Source organism: Papilio xuthus, unplaced genomic scaffold, assembly GCF_000836235.2.
Source record: "Papilio xuthus unplaced genomic scaffold, Pxut_1.1 DF824655.1, whole genome shotgun sequence".
NCBI lineage: Eukaryota > Metazoa > Arthropoda > Insecta > Lepidoptera > Papilionidae > Papilio > Papilio xuthus.
The window spans coordinates 4,207,877-4,225,170 of record NW_013533994.1 but is presented as its reverse complement, the minus strand read 5'-3'; the positions used below and the strand labels follow the sequence as shown (position 1 = coordinate 4,225,170).

Genomic DNA, 17,294 nt, shown 5'->3' with positions numbered 1-17,294 from the left:
CCATCTCTTTAATAGTTTAATAGGGACCGATGTATTCTTGGGGTTTTCAGTATACATATACAAAATAAGGCACCTATCATCTTTTTATACTCTTTGAGAAATACACGAAAGTAAACTCGACAAACTCCGAACCGAATCCGAACACTGAATGACGGTGTACTGCTGACTGGTGTATAGCTATACATTTTATGTAGTTTTACGTTCATGCAAATCGCGGATAAAGCAGACGTGCCGCTCCCTTCACCCAGTAAATTTTTTACCACTGAAACGTATACCTAGACTGTACCAAAATTGTCAACACACCATAAAAAATATCTTTAATTAAAATTAAAAGCGACTTTCACCGGAAACATTAATAATCTGATTAGTCGAATCAAGGGTTGTGGAATCATCCCGCATATCAGTGATTGATCTCACAATGCATCCGTGTGCATGGTCAGTATCAGATATATCTGTGTGATGTACCGAGTGGCTGAGTTAAGTGACAAAGCAGAAGCGTCGGCTCCCACTCGAAACTATTATCCCATTCGAGATTACGTTGGGCCGGGAACTAGCCACTTGATTTAGTTGCCGCAGGGACACCAAAGCGGTAAATACGGAGTCGCAAATCCTGCTTCGCATCATTTATCGCCAGGATTTCGGTAAGTGCACGCCCTAGATTTTAATTCTTGTTTCGAGTTCAGAAATCGTTCCGCGCTCGCCCGTTTCTGACATTGAAGAGTGCCCGATCAGCTGCCATGTATTCTTAAAATAGACTTATATTGTCGAGCCCCTTCTGGCAGCGGCGGCAATCAGCTGATGGGGACAATATTTAAATTCAATTAACCATTTACCTGGCAGTCCTCAGCTTGCGTGTCAATGGAGCCCTTTCATTACGACATAGATAAAATATTATCTCTAGATTATATTTTGGTATAAAATATTTTTTTCAGTCTACAGTAATTATATGAGTGTTGTCTGTTTTAGATTTAAAAATGGTGCAGCAAGATTTGACTTAGATCGAAGAGGACATACTAAAGGGTGATGGTCCAGCGATGGCTCAGGGATGCTCATTAGTGTGAGTTCCGAGCGAGCTAAGAACTTTGAGTGATTCTGGTGCAGTGTTGTGTTGTGTCTAGTCATAGTGAAAGTGTGTGAGTGTTGTCCGACCCGGAATGCCCTCCGCGATGTTGTCCGCCGTGCTCGAAGAGGAGCCGGATCTGTATGAGGCATTCCCCCCACATGTTGACCCAACTGGTATTACAATCCTGACTGATAGCCCCCCAGGTAAGATTCTTAACTAATTTATTCTACATTTATATTATAAATTAAATTATTAATTTATAAATAAGAAATGTATTTATATGCACAGTCCCAAAATCCATTTTCTTAAAGAAAATTCTAATATAAATTCATTAAATACAGTAAAGATCAACACTTAAATGACATGATTACAGTAATAAATATCTTATCATAGCAAGACAATCTAAGATAGCTTAATTCAAAATGTAGAGTTGACTTATCTTTACTGTAATGATCCGAACAAATAATTATATCAATGTTGTTACAGCAGTTTTTAAATGGCTTCATTTGTCCTACTGCATAACAAACAATACACACCTTGTTTTATTTATCTAAACAAGGTCATAATCTTTATTTACTTAAAACATCTTATAGGATTTATTAAGCCTATGTGTTCACGGCTTTACCTAAATATTAAGAGAGTTTCTTTGACTTGCATTTTATGATTAAGGAAAATCAATACAAATATTTTTTAAGCTATGAATATGTTTGTAACATAAATATTATTATTATTTGTACATGATTTGAAAAGTATAGCAAAGTAACAGACATAATGCCTTGATCTTAGTTTTAGTTTTCTGTTTTTGTAATTTAAATCTAATAAAATACGAAAATTGAACAAAATACATTAAACAAAATACATTAATAAAATATGTAAAAATAGTATTTAAATATCATGAGACATATTTTAAATCATTTGCATTTTTAAGTAAATAATTTTTAAACTAATCAAATTTGCAGACAATATTTTTTTACGCGTGCATGCGTGCGCATGATTACGCGCTTTTCTAGACGAATGTTCTCCGTGCATGTAACATGCGAATCAAAAATTGCGTGGTATATACATGGTGTACCAGTATAATAAAAAGTACCAGTGTCATTTTTAACATATTACGAAGATCGAAGAAATGTCAATCACGAATGGTTTGTCGATCAACCATACATTAGCGTAAGCAACATTTAACATAAGAATCATATTAGGAAGTTAGTTTATTGTAAAGGCTAGAATTTTTTTAACAGTTAATCCAAAACGAAACTTAAGCGTCGATTAAAAAGGCAACTTAATTTATACCATTATGAAATAAACTTCACTATAGAGAAAAGAGTTGTGTTCTATTCATGACGTAATAAAGTTTGAGTCACAGCTTTTAGCTTTTAATCCAGAATTTCACACACACAAATAATAGAGACGGTTATTAGGCAGCAATATGGCAGAAGTATTGCTCTGGTATTGCTGATGTCCATGGGCGTCGTTGAACACCTCGGTGTTCCCGCTGCTCGTTTGCCCCCTTCTGTTATAAAAAAAAGTACGTAGTCGGCTAAAAAGACTTTTTTATTTAATCTATGGTCCTTGGGCCATTGTGGTAGTGTTTATAATTTTTCGGATTTGCTGTCCTTGAATGTAATACGCAAATTTTAATTAGATCTATCAAGTTAATGCAAAGTTTCCTATGTCACGATATGCTTTTCACAGGTACTTGCTAACGTGCAATACATGAGTCGTTTTGTGTAATCGTAGAATTTGAGTCATGATTCATATTGTTATGCGTACCTAAATCTACAATGCATGCAAAATAAAATATTTGCAAATAATGTAAAGCTCTTGTTATTAGGATCTTTGGCTTGTATACAGTTAGCTAATTTAGATTTTCCATATTCAATTTATTAGCAGCTGGCTTTAAAAAAATAGAGCTAAAACTTTAATATTTATAGAACCTTGTCCACCGATCCCACATGAGTGGGATAAGGCTATGAATATGGTGATGAATTTACTAGCCTTCTTAGGTTATTTTATAACGAAAGCTTTTTTTTATCTAAGCACGCTACAGTGACGTTCACAGAATCTTATAGTGGTGGAGTGGTACTCAATTCCAGCACTTGCAACAAAATTTTTAATTTTATGTAAATTCGTGTCAATCAAATTTCACTGCCGAGACACATGAAGGTTCTACAAAAACTTATCCTTTTCATTGTTAAACAAAACCAGATAACTACGTATATGTTTATTTTATATGTGTGTAGTCAGTTAAACTCGCAGAAAGCATGAATCTGTTCATTACGGCGTTAGCGAGTTGATTGTATCGTGGTCAAACGGTGACAGATCGGTTTAAACCAGCAGCTGCCGGTTGACGGGTGTCGACAGTAAATAACATTATCGCTCTCTGTAAATAGTATTCAATTTTTTGTTATTGTAGAATGCAATAAACAAGTGAATTACACGAATTTAAATGAGCTGCAATATATAGAATATTGCTATAAGAATAAGTTTGCAAATTATTGTGATCTCCGTAGAATTTTTTAGTAGAAGGTACAGTAGTTTCTTTGACTCGTTATCCTGAGCATATTTTGTGGCAATGTCTGTTAGGAGTGTATTAGGTAGGTACTGTTTGCCAAATGTTGTTTAAAAATTACAATTCACATGTAGCCTAATTGATAGTTAGTATAGCTTCTACTCGTTTAATAAATATTTCTTAAAATTAAATGTGTTATAAATCTTACTAACATTGTAAATACGAATGGTTGGATGTATCGACTCGTATCTAAAATTTGGCGTAGATGTAGAACATAATCACGAATAACACATAGGTTACTAATTAAGTTTTCCGCGCGGATGGAGTCGCGGGCGACAGCTAGAAGTTTTATAAAACTTTAAATAATAGAATAGAAACCCTCGTCTGAATGACTAGATACGATAACGGCGCAGCGCTGTCTCGTAGTTTTTACGTCCATCATTTACATATCTATCCAGACGAAAGCTATTTGCATGTTTTGCGTAGAAATAATTTACATTAACGTATTTGAACTAACGATAATGTGAGTTTTTAAATAAAAATATATAAAATTAAAAATTAAAAATAGTGTAAGAGTTACACCTATCTTTGTTCTGGGTATATCATTGCTTTTTCTCAGTTTTCTCTTCAGGAATGAGAGGGAAGGCGATATGTTTTCGTATAAATGTTTCGCCAGTGAAAACCCTAAGTCCTCTTTATGCTTTAAAATATGCCAGTTTAATTTCTCGAAAATGCACAGACTGAATAGCGGCTTCTTGACTGGGTTTGTTTTACACAGATTGTGCATATGAAGACCTAACCTATTCCAACACTATGGCAAATGGATAGGTTCGTTTCTATGTATTTGGTGTAGTTGTGTTCGAGGAATACTGCAGTGCATGTGTTTGTTGTAAGGTGATCGGTTAACGCGTTCGCGGCAGCTCTGTTGCTAAGTGATAGGCAAGGAAAACGGTTTATATTGTACTCATAGTATGTCACGTGTACGGTAAAGTGATTCCGGATATATGTTATTGTTATTTAGCCTGTAAAATCGAATTACAACAGTTTAGAAGTGATGAAAACGGTGCTCACGCAAATAACTGTCATCCCTTTTATTGTTTTGAAAAAACATGGATAACAATAAAATCCTGAAAGGTACACAGGTTTAATTTTTTTAACTTGTGTTATTTGAAGGATTAAGCATTAAGAAAAAGGAGTCTTTAGTGGCTTCAATCAGTAGCTGGTTGTAGGTGACATCGAGTACTGCATACACCGTTTTCTTTCTTGCGGTTGAATAGTTTCCAGAAACAGCGGTGTGCGAGCATTGTTTTTGAAATATGTCGCCGTATGTACACATGAGCGGCAAACACATGAACAATAGCTCACATTTGATACACTGCACATTATGTTCATGGTTTATTTTAAAATGCAACTGAAAATTAGCAACATAGATAACCTGCCAACTATCTTATTAATATTAAAATGCGATAGTTTAGATTGATTGATGTATGGATGTTTGCTAACAACTCGACAGTAACTCTGCAACGTAAATCTGGAACGGCTCAATGGATCTTGACAAAATTTGGAACATAATCTAAAAGACACCATAGACTACTTACTTTGTTTTTTTTTTAATTCCGCGGTTATGTAGTCGTGGGCAAGCTGGTTACTTGATAAATGTGAAGATTATTTGTATGTAACAATTACTAGCCAATGTCAAATTTATTTTGTAGTTTTGCTAATCTTTTGTACTGTATTTAACACTTACAATGGGTTTTTTAATGCATTTTGTCTGCTAAAATTTTTGATATACAAACGCATTATTCAAGATACTCTACCCTGACATGTCATTCGCCTTAACTCTCCTTGACTTTTGTAAGAGGAAACGATATCTTTAACATTTCCTATATTTGCATGCATCTGATCACGTCGCCAGTATTTAGCAGGAATGATTACGTTGAGTTTTTTTACACAGTTTATCTACACCGAGATCAGATGATTCAACAAATTAAATCCGTTGTTTTCATCGAAGCTATTAACGTTGGGCCAAAAGCCAATATCTTCTCTGAACTTTTTCAATGTTCTTTATTTTTAATTTTATCACGATCGAATGAGGTAAACGAGCAAATGATTACAAGATGTTGTTCAGTTATATTTGAACTAGCTGTCGACCCCGACTACGTCCGCGCGGAATGAAAATAAAATGAATTAGTGGTCTATGTGTTCTTCCAGACTATGTTCTACATCTATGCCAAATTTCAGCGAGATCCATGCAACCGTCCTGGATATACCTTTAAGACATTATTAGCGAGAATCCTTTGGCGCGAATCTAGTGCTTTCGGTACCAAGGCAAGTGTCAGATTGATTAGTGAGGGGATATAAACGTTGACATTTTAATAAGGCTAGTGTTGCGCCGATACCCCGGCATAGTGTCGGGTTTTCTTCCTAACAAACATCCATCGTATTAGTAAGATTAGTAAGGCTAATGTAAAAAAAAATCGCTAGTTAAAATCTACGCTTAGTTTCTTTGTAGTAAAGGTGTTATATGTAGGCTTTGCACAAAGGTTACTATGTTGCTGGCCTCGTTGTTATTGTCAGTTATATTAGTAATAATATAATTTCTATCAATTTGTATGATGGTTATTCAGCTATAGAAACCAGTTATGTTAACTTAAATACTGATAGAATGTTGGTAGACATAGCACATACGTTTATATGGGATACTATAAATATGTGATTGATTTAGAAGATGGAGTTAGAAATACAATAAAATTATAATGAAAACTCCTGTTTTTTATTATTAAATATATTGTTTTTTGTACATATATAGATGTGTTGAAGCCTTAATCTGAAAGAGTAGTCTATCAGTAAAGTGGTACACAAAAACATTGTTGGATAGTATAGGGTGCTCTTCTTTCGTCCTGAAAAAGTATATTTTATGCAAAATGTGTCCCCAATGTTTACCTTACTCTTCCACCATCACCCCTGTACATCACACTCTATGTAGGGTTGGTATACCAGTTTATGTCCTCATGTCATTTCGATCGTCACTTCGTTTTTTAATTATGTCAACTTTGTTATGTCAGCATTCTCTTAATTAAAAAGCTTTCACTTATAATCCATTTTATTGCAATTCTCATCTGTAATGTTAGTCACCTCAAAGTTAATGACGTGATGGCCATTGGAGTGCAAAGCGTAGGCCCTTATCGTGTATAACACTAATGTGACATACTTGTTTACAAGGCTGTTGATTAAAAACTTTAAATTAACCAATGGAAATGAACTATATGGATTTATTTTTAATTTATTTATTCCTAATTATTTTTTATGATTTATAATAATGTGATCGTAATAATAACATTTCAGGGAATTTAATATAATAGTACCATACATTTTAAAATCATTCCATTGGTTTAGGCTGCTGGTTACATTGGAAAGAACATACGTATATTCGTCAAAAACAGTACCCATATACAGGATAATTGAGGATGTTTATTTATAATTGTTTATAAACAGGACGCGACTATTTTCTTTCTTTTACTTCCTTTTAAATTTAAGGAAAACTAAAGAAAAAAAATTAATTACCTTAGTAAAAGAAATCGTTGCTTAAATCTGATATTAAAGTCTTGCATTCTTTTATTTCTATTTAAAACAATTAAGGCATGTATACGTTGCAACATTTTCGCCGCTTAATTACATGGCGGCACACGATGTGTTGTAATTTTGATTTGAATTCGTACGTTTTGTGGGCAATTATGTGAAAGTAGTACGTTAGTTGGTAGATAAACTTTCCCTTGTTTGTTTTAAGTAAACGAATTCGCCACACACGACGCGATAGTGCGTTTATTTGTGTTACTTTGTCTACGGTTTATCTCGGTGTAACCTTGAAATGTTCTCTTAATTTATTTAAATACTAGCTGTCGCCCGCGACACCGTTCGTGTAGAATTAAAACTTATTAACTAGCCTATGTGTTCTTCTAGACTACGTACTATATGTATGCTAAAGTTCATCGAGATCCGTTCAGCCTTTCCGGAGATATGTTCCATCCATCTATGCATCCAAACATTCGCATTATAATATTATTATAGTAAGATCGACCCTTAATATTCTAAATAATTTTGAATTGAACTATCATCGCCTTTTAGTCTATTTTATTTTGATTCTGTCTTTGTTTGCCTTAGTGTATGCAATATACGTTCGCGTTTAGTAATTTTGTTGACAAGTTTGATATGTATCTTGTTCCTTTGTTGTTCATTCTGTTGTTCTTCAAAATTTTAAGGTTTTTTTTATATATAGATAGGGTTTCCAAACCCAACAGATTATGACATGGTTAATATTTTTCCGCCATAGATTGCTTGCCACGTGCTTTCCTTGTAAAACTTATGAGGTAATTTTACTCCAAAAATAATCCGCACAGGTCATGAAAGATGACGCCAAACGCTCTATCAATACCTACCTACCTAAATTTACATCTTTGTTTAATATTTATGTTATTTCATCATCATCATCATAATTAGCCTAGATTTATCCTCTGCTGGATGTAGGCCTCTCCCATCGATTGCCACAATGCCCGGTCCTGTGCCGCTCGCATCCAGTGCACTCCCGCAACCTTGACCAGGTCATCGGTCCATATGTTATTTAACTAAACTTTATTTTTGTATAAATGTTTTTAACTACATAGGAGTGTAGGTAAATAATATGAACAAAGATAACCATTATTTACTGTTGATACTAGTAGAATTATATTTGTAACTTTGTTGTCCGTACATCTATCTGTCTGTCTGTCAACACCCGTTTTCTTCTTAAATTACTCCATGGGTGGGATTCCGTAATGCGGTAATAGCTTCTTCTTGTAACTTATGACCTAAAAGTCCGCTAAAATGATGCTGTAGACCTCATTCTTATGTATGCAATTTATATTCAGAGTTGCATGTATATTATCTATAAATAATCTTTGTATATATGTGGTTATTATCTTCGCTCTATATAGGTCAACGTGCGATCGTTATCAATAGAGACAAACACCTCATCTCGACTAATGTTACCTTATCAGTGCGCAAATCTCGCCTGAGTGTACTCTGTTGTGTATCTTAAGTACTAACACTTATATTATGTTGCAAAAACAATACACTTTAATTGTATGTTTGTGTTTTTATCCGGAGATTATAGCGCAGTGGTTAGGATACGGTCGCGGGTTGAAAGGTCGTGGGATCGAATCATTGTAACAATTAATAGTGCATGCTAGTTAGAGTAGTTTAAAGTGGCAAAGCTTTTGGTAACTTTCGTGATAAATATAATACATTTTTATGGTAATTTATTATCAAGAAATGAACCTATCGATATGTTAAATTTTAATTAACTCGATCGACAAAGTTGCTTTTGGTTCTTCTTCTTGAGGTGCGTCTCCGACTAGCGAAGGTTGGCGATCAGTTCTCCATATTTTCCTTTGTCTCTTGCGAGGCGAAAAAGTTGGGCGGCACTCGCAACCCCTGTCCACTCTCGGATGTTGCGCAACCAGGACTTTTGGTTAGTAACTTCTAAATCCGTGTATTAATTTTGTCAAGCCCTACGTAAAATCTCTAGCGATAACCTAGCTACACAATACTTTTGACACTTAAATTGATGAGGGTCTAAGGAACTTTACTTATCTCAATGTAATCGGCAAGCAGTGACAGAATAATTTTAAAATAATCTAATCGCGAGTGCCTCCTCGAGATTTTATCTTTGCCCATCTACAGATTTACTGTTTAACTAATGTTTTATATAGTATGATAGATTATTTCCTGTTTTGTGCTATAAATTTAATTGTCTTTAAAATAAATAATTACTTTACATGGACTGAGGTATGTTATATGAATATGCCCCACATACATATCTATATCCGAAAGTGAGTTAAGTGTTGAAAAACCTTGACATTATAAAAGTACGTTATTGCGTTTTATTTAGGCATATTTTAATCAAAAGAATTGCGCAATACAATCCCCATTTAAATTGAATGCGGGTTAGGGGACTACGCCACCTGGCGAAAGGTGCGCAGTTTGGAACCCTTTGGTATCCTTTATGAATGAACGTGTGTTGTATAGTTTGTTAACGCATTCAAGCCTGTGTTTTTTATTACGCAATATTTATTTTGTTGAGTCACATACTTTTAAATTAACTACGCAGATATAGGAGTAATAGGAGCTTTATTACAGTTAAAGAAAAAACTTCGTTCCCAGTTAAGTGTTCGTCTTTTTACTAATTTTATTAAATGCACAAGAAATTCATTTAACTAAGGATTAACCCTTAATTCGACGAAACTTTTTGTAGCAAAAAAAAACAGTTTTTTTTAAGTAAAGTCATGCTTACGTAATTTTCTCTAAACTAGTTCATTAGATTTTTTTAAAATAGTTGTTCGTCACACTGGACCAGATCGAATTAAGGGTTAACGTGTCTTGAAAATGTTTCGTGTGATCGCATATGTCATCTGTTATAGAATTGAGTACATCATTAAATCAAGAGCTAAATTGTTACATTACCATATCCACCGGCGGATCATTAACAACTACCACATCCGATTTCTCTCACAACTGTTTATATCCCTTTTAATTTCACGTTGATTGCATTCGTGTTACATTTCTTCAAAAGATGAAATTTGTTTTATTTTATAACTAGGTGTCGCACGCGACTCCGTCAGCGCGTGTTTGAGAAATAATTTAATTAGTAGCCTATGTGTTTTTCCAGACTACGTTCTACAACTATAACAAATTCAATGAGATCTGTTTCGCAGATTTGGAGATACCTTCACACAAACATTCATCCATCCATCCACCTCAATATACGAATTTATAATATTAGTAAGATAAATTATTTGTCTTAATTTATAGTCTGACTTAAGATAACTACTTGAAGGGAGATGCATCACAATTAAACTATTATCAATAAAATTGTAAACAAGAATAGGTTAAGCTTTAAATCTAGAAGGAATAACTAGATAATTTATACTAGATGCACTTGTGATGTACCGTATATCATTTCAGTTGTAAAATAAGATTAATGAACAAAGAGTTATTAACTAAAGCGGGCAATAAATTGTTTATTGACAATGAAAATAATTCTTCTTACGTGTAATGGCCGCTATGTATTGTTGCGTAACCGATACGTTGCGAAAATAGCGTGTTATTGAATTTTTTTATGTGGGATAGTCGCCTGATAGATTTTATGAGCCGCGCCCACTGTCTGGACGTAATTAGTAGCGTATTTTTTTTTAGTATAAAATGTAACCACTACCCATAGACATCAGTAATTGCGGATGCGTTGTCTACCTTCAACCGACGGAGGAGGGGACGCACCGAAAGCGAATGTTTCCTCTTTCGTCAAATCCCTAACCCTTCATGTAGATTGAGAAATAAAATAATATGCATCTGAAAGCTTAACACAAATATATGACGTAAAAAAAATAAAAAAAATATCAATGGAATATCCATTACCCTAGGTACTTCATTGTTCAGTTCACATGACAAATTCTTGCTCGTCGAGACGCACTGTCAGCGAAAATGGATAGTCTTGATGACTTGTGTGTTGTCTGTGAAACTTGACTCTGGGATCGGTGTGCTACAAATATGTCGGAGGCGTGTCACAGATGTTTCGAAGTTTAAAACTAACGAGAAACTAGAACTGGATTCACCGATATTACCGAAGGTTTACAATAAAGGAAGCTTATCTGGTAAATATTAGCACCTGCGTTTGGATGTTTCTATTACGTATCTCTTTTTTCATTATTTTTTTAAAATAAAATATTAGCAGATTTTTTTGTAAATTTACTAATATTTCTTTTACCATTCCAACTAAGCTCTAGGCTTGTATTAGGATATGGTTTACGACAATAGTCGAATGGCAGGATTCGAACCCCCGACCACGTGATCGGAATCCGATCTCGATGAAACTTGGCACAGGTGTAGAACATAGTCTATAACAATGTATAGGCCATTTACTATTTTTTTAAATTTAACGAAGACGTGGCCATAAGCCTGTAAATATTGTTAGAAGAATGGATAGGGCAAATATTTGCAATTAATTATTTACACTTTCCTAAGTTGGGAGAATATTAACAAATCGGACGATGAGTAAATAATGTAGGTTAAAACTCTCTTTCTCTTTATTAAACCTCAATAAAGCCTCAATATAATAAATAGCTGCAGTACTTTGAACGGTTTTTAGACGCTTCTGCGTCTAAAAATAATAAACGTATGAAATGTATTAATTATTTTTGGATTGTAATTGTGTTCCTCGTTTTTCGGCAATGAAACATCGTCGCGGTTGGGACACGCCACTTGGCACTTGGAAACGTTTTGCGAGAGATTTTCCTATATCTTTTAAAGAATTTTCGCGGTTCTTCGAAGAACGCCTTTGTAGTTCCAACAGTGACTCAATTGTTTTGTATAGTCATGATTTAATGTTAATTGCTTCTTAAAATTGAATTGATTTATTATTAACTAGCTGTCGCCCCCGACTCCGTCCGCGTGGATATATAAGTAAACTTAATTAGTGTAGCCCCACCCATCCTTCTATCCACATCACATCCATCTAAACATTGGCATTTATAATATTAGTAAGTTAAATAAAAAGCAACTCTTCAAGGTGTGAATTCGAAAAAAAATGAATAAACAGATATATATAGATATCTCGCTATTAAATGTTTGTTTACAATCCGAGTATAAAGGAATATTTACGAATGAAGAAAAATAGAACAGATATTGTAAATAAAATATCGATTAATCGATTAAATGAAAATAAATGTTTATTCTTTGACATTGTACGTACAAATGCTTTCAGTATGTCTGTCACTCATAATGTCAAACTCGTGGTTGCCAACATAAAAAAGTTTATGAAATGCCAAAATGCATTTTATATGACATATTTATTTAACTAATATTTTTATAATAAAAGCTTGATTTATAAATGAACCTAATAATGATTTACTTTCGATTCAAAATAGACGCTTTAAATTAACTCTCAAATATATTTCAACCGATATGTTTAGTAGCGAATTGGTTGTAAATGTAAGGTTTCTGTTTAGTTTCGTATTTAACATTATATCGTACGAGTTTATTTTGTGTTGATAAACTATGTACAGAGGTGCCATCTCTCAATGGCGATGGGAAATCGAATCGCGCCGAGTATTAGTCACCGGATTTAATTACTACGCGTTGCAACCAATCTCGGTAGATGTCAGTCGCACCTCGATTAGCGGGAAAACGGCAACATTTGGTGCGCTTTAGTAAACGTTCGGATATTCTCAACAGATTTTTAATTTTAATTTTTTAACACTTACACATACAAAATTTAAGATTAAATTATAAAAAAAAACTTAAAATTAGTAGTTTCTTCAAATGCAACTGTCTATATAAATGTTTTTTTTTATGAGTGGAAATAATTTTACATTTAAACAATAATAAATATCTCCATATAAAATCCTTTACAGGTTTTGACGTTCAAATAGTTCTGATACTGTATTTTAATGTAATAAACCAATATTAGCTATTCTAACATTGTTCGATGTAATTAATGTAGAGTAACAGATTATAGATAATTTAAGTGTTCTTGTCTACCATTAAATATAAATTTTATCCGCTCTAATGATTTTATAGCTGCTGCTGTGATCACCCGTAGTGTAAACAATAATGTTTTATTACAGTTTGCGCAGCGGTCGCGCCTCTGTTTGACGTGACCTAATATTTAGGTATTACAAGCTGTCACCTCGACTCTGTCCGTGCGGTGTTAAACTTAATTAGTAGGCTATGTGTTCTTCCAAACAATGTTCTACATATATACCAAATTTCAGATCCATGCAGCCTTTCTGGAGATACCTTCTAATAAACATCCACCCATAATCAATAGAAGGGAAGTAGATTAAGAATTTTTTGATAGGGTTTTCATGTTGTTAACGGTTTCTGAGTCTCTTTTTGAGATGAAATAAAAGGCTGTTTTAAGTGAATTATTCACTAATTAATATCTATTCTACTGATTGATGTCTTAGTGTTTATAATTCCCTTGTCTCGTTATTAATGATTTATTTTTAAGAGAGATCGCGTGAGATGGCTTTTGATGAATGAAATGCGCTATGAAACCTCTTTATCGGAAAGTCACGGCCTTACATTAGTTAGTTTTCAAGCTCTAATTGAGTATTGTTTTGTTTCTGATAATGAGCTAGCGCACAAAGTTGCAAATAAATTGGTTATTTTATAAGCGTAATACATAACTAAAGTATTGCTTTTTAAATGAATATGTATCTACTTTTTATATGTTTAATACTACTATTGTTGTCTTTTTTATATCATAAGGTGGCAAACGAGCGAGTGTCCACCTGAAATCGCTGAAATAGCGAAGTGACCGTTTCCCAAAGACATATGCAATTGCATGTGCGTTGCCTTTAATCGACGGAGGAGACGATGCACAGAAAGAAAATATTTTCCCTTTCCATGTATCCTCTCATCCGGAAAGTCCACTTCCACTTCCCTCCCTTTCCTTATAAGAAAAAGGGTGGGAAGGGAAAGGGACTAAATTAGGCCTCCGGGACGCACACTCATGAGACGAAACGCGGAATTGCTTCCACTTGACGTCTGTCTTCTGTGTGGTCGTGGTATTTCACCGGACGAGCCGGGCCAATTTGTGCGAAGATGTTAAAGCGGGCATTGCCACTGTTAACACTTTTGACACAATAACAGAAGGTTCTCACTGCAGAAACAATTACAAAAACATTTAATCATCCTTTTCGTTATCTTAGTAACTCTTGTGTCTTGTCAAAACTATCAAAGTAAAAAGAGCATTTCAGTGTACGGATCCGCTTTAATAATTTACAATAGAGGTAATAAATGTTGTTAGAGTAAAATGTAAAATTTATTCCTAATTGTTTACTGACATCTTGACATCTACTTACACATCTTACTTCTTACAAATATTATTTTAATTATTTTTTTTTTAATTCCGCGCAGAGTCTCGGACGACAATTAGTTTTTGATATTTCGATTAGCAAAGTATCAAGAATATGTTGTCATAGTTTTATCAAACCAATGAAGACAAGACGGTGCTACTCTTAGGTTACAAGTTTTTAACTGATGATAAATCATGTAGTTGGTTTCTGAGACCACAAACTCTAAATTATATCGTAATCATTGTTGACAAAACAGAGGTAACAATATGTTTTGAACTGAGATTTCGGTTTCAGAAACCCACGGTTAATGCGCTTATCGTAAATGAAATAGTTGAGAAGTTTTTTTTTCTAGAAGAAGGTATATTTGTAACGTTAAGAGGAAAGTGTGTAAGGAATTGAATAGAATGTTGGTGTTATGCAAGCGACGGTGTTATCGACCTGAACAATTTCATGCAGATAACCTACATAGCGCCCAATACAGCGTAATGTATCGATTTAAATTCATGTTTCTTTTTTTTCCACTTGCATATATTTTGATCGCCAAGACAACGTTGTTCAAAGTCCGACCCATTTTGAATGTGATGCCGAGTATACTATTAAATAATCTTGGTACTTTATTTAAAAAAAAATTACAATATGCCAGTACTTTGAGCTTAATTATAAAGACTATTTGTTTATAGTCTGGATTTGTCTAATCGGATTTAATTTGAAGTTTCTTAAAAGTTTGTAGTCGTCGTGTACAAACGTAAGGTCAGTATTGTTTTTTATTTATATAGATAAATTAAAATATGTCTGATAACTCGTGATCTGTATTATTTTCTTACGATCACGTTCTATTTTTTTCAATAGTTGTTTACTTTTTAATAAACTTTGCAACGGTCAATTGTATTATGTTTACATTTATTTCTTTTAGCGATTGTTGTTTGCTATATTTTTTATTGTATGTTTCTTTTTATTTAATATTTATTTTCCTCTGATGTAGAGTTATCTCTTTGATTAGAAGTAATTCTGTGACAGTAAAATATTAGTTTTCCATATGTTTATATAATGTTGTAGTTTTCATTAAGAAAAAATACAACTGTTAAATTAAATTGTTTTAATTAACTTCGTGTACTTTAGAAATTACTTTGTTGGTTAATTATTTCTTTTTTTAATAATTTTACTTTGTTTATTCGTTGTATCCAATTTACAAATATTTGTATACGAAACTATTGTAGTTTTCACATGTCTGTGATTAAAAGAAATGGTTGTTTTATATCCCTCTATATACGACGTATTAACAGACGTTTAAACTTTTAGTTACTTTACGTAAATGTTGGTAAATAGTACATAAAAACTGTTATTATGTACCGACTATTTTAATATTTTTAATGCTAATCATGTATCGACGCAAAAATAAGCTCTAATTAGATATAAACGAAGTGATTTTATAATTTTATTTAAACTTTTATTATCTATGGTTTGAGAATTTTCGCGTTTATGTCGAAAATATTTGTAATTCCAATTGTGACGGGTGTGCGTGTTGTGACTCTTTCATTAAACTGTTTAAAATTAACTCGTAGTGATAATCGCCGCGACTGCCGAGACTGCGGCTAGATAACCTCGTCTTATCTGTCGCTTAACACTGCCGCTGCTACGGGGCTTTTTTGACCCGTTAATATGTTTACTTTTTAATTTATTGATTTTAAAGTAACATAATACATTTTTTTTGCATAAGTAAGTAGCTAAATTGGTAAGGTATGAGCGAAAGACGGTGTTAGAATAAATAATAGAGTATAGAAGATACAACAGGGGAGACAAATGATAATTGTTAAACTCTTTCGGCCCCTCTGAGTTTTAGAGTTTTTAGAATTTCTGTATTTATCTTCTTGTTATTAAACCTACGTACTTATACTATTTTATTACAATATTGTTAGGTGATGCAAGTCAAGGAAATTTATTGATTTAGCCAAGTTAAACAACAAATCGGTTCCGAGAAAAAAATAATACTTTAAATCATTGGCACGGAAATATATATCTGCATGTGCACCATTTGATTTCCTAAAATCACATTCTACATGACAGTTGACATTCTTACTAAGAATCCAGTATGAATTACTTGTGTTGGTGCTTTTGTGATTTTATAAATAAATCGTAAGTCTTTGATTACACGAAATTACTCACTTGTGTACCATTGGCGACCGTCCAGCGGTGCGCGTGCGTTCCTGCTACCATTCCACCACTATTTCTGTATTTCTGCATGTTGATATGCCACTGTGTTTACACTACAATGTCAATGTAGACCGTTTTTTTCTTTGTACGCTAAGCAATTAGGTAATGCGACGCAATTAGAAATATTGCATGACCTCATATTCAATAGTTCTCCGAGTATGTCTGTTATGAAATATACGTATGATACGAAGTAAAATAAAACAAATAACATTGAAAAATGAAGATGACATTAAGGGCTTTTAGTGATTTTGGCCCATCTTTGAATTTTAATAGTCATGTTCTACCTGACATTATTTAACTAAAACTTAAATTATATAGATATAAAATTTTATAACTTCATAGGTAGTGCTTTTTTATCAACTATCTGTTAGAGAAGATTAGATCGCGCTCGGGGCCTATTCGGCCACGGCGGCGTTGCACGGTCAGATAAACAAGGTACGGTTGTGCCGGGGCGCTATCGCGCGCTCGGCCGGAGGCTGGCGGCTGTGCGGCGCTCGGCTGGCAGTGCCGCCGGCGCGCGCGCACAGGAAGCATGTGCGACGCGATCGAGCCGTCATGTACATAGAGCCGGCCGCGTTTCGTGCTCCGAGCGACGAATCGCTCGCGCGCGACCACACGC

At 33.9% G+C, this 17,294-nt stretch overlaps 1 protein-coding gene across 5 annotated transcripts in view; it reads left to right on the top strand.

Moving 5' to 3' along the window:
- The first annotated feature begins 128 nt into the window (after window positions 1-128).
- The window catches only part of sky (GTPase-activating protein skywalker), a 60,930-nt gene continuing 43,764 nt past the window's right edge, over window positions 129-17,294 (top strand). For 2 of the 5 annotated variants that reach the window (XM_013325710.1, XM_013325711.1), the window contains exons 1-2: window positions 129-641; window positions 967-1,266. In XM_013325710.1, the coding sequence (XP_013181164.1) occupies window positions 1,155-1,266 (112 nt within the window). In that variant the 5' untranslated portion in view covers window positions 129-641; window positions 967-1,154. The remainder of the gene's footprint in view (window positions 642-966; window positions 1,267-17,294) is intronic. The other 3 variants (XM_013325712.1, XM_013325709.1, XM_013325713.1) reach the window with 2 other exon arrangements.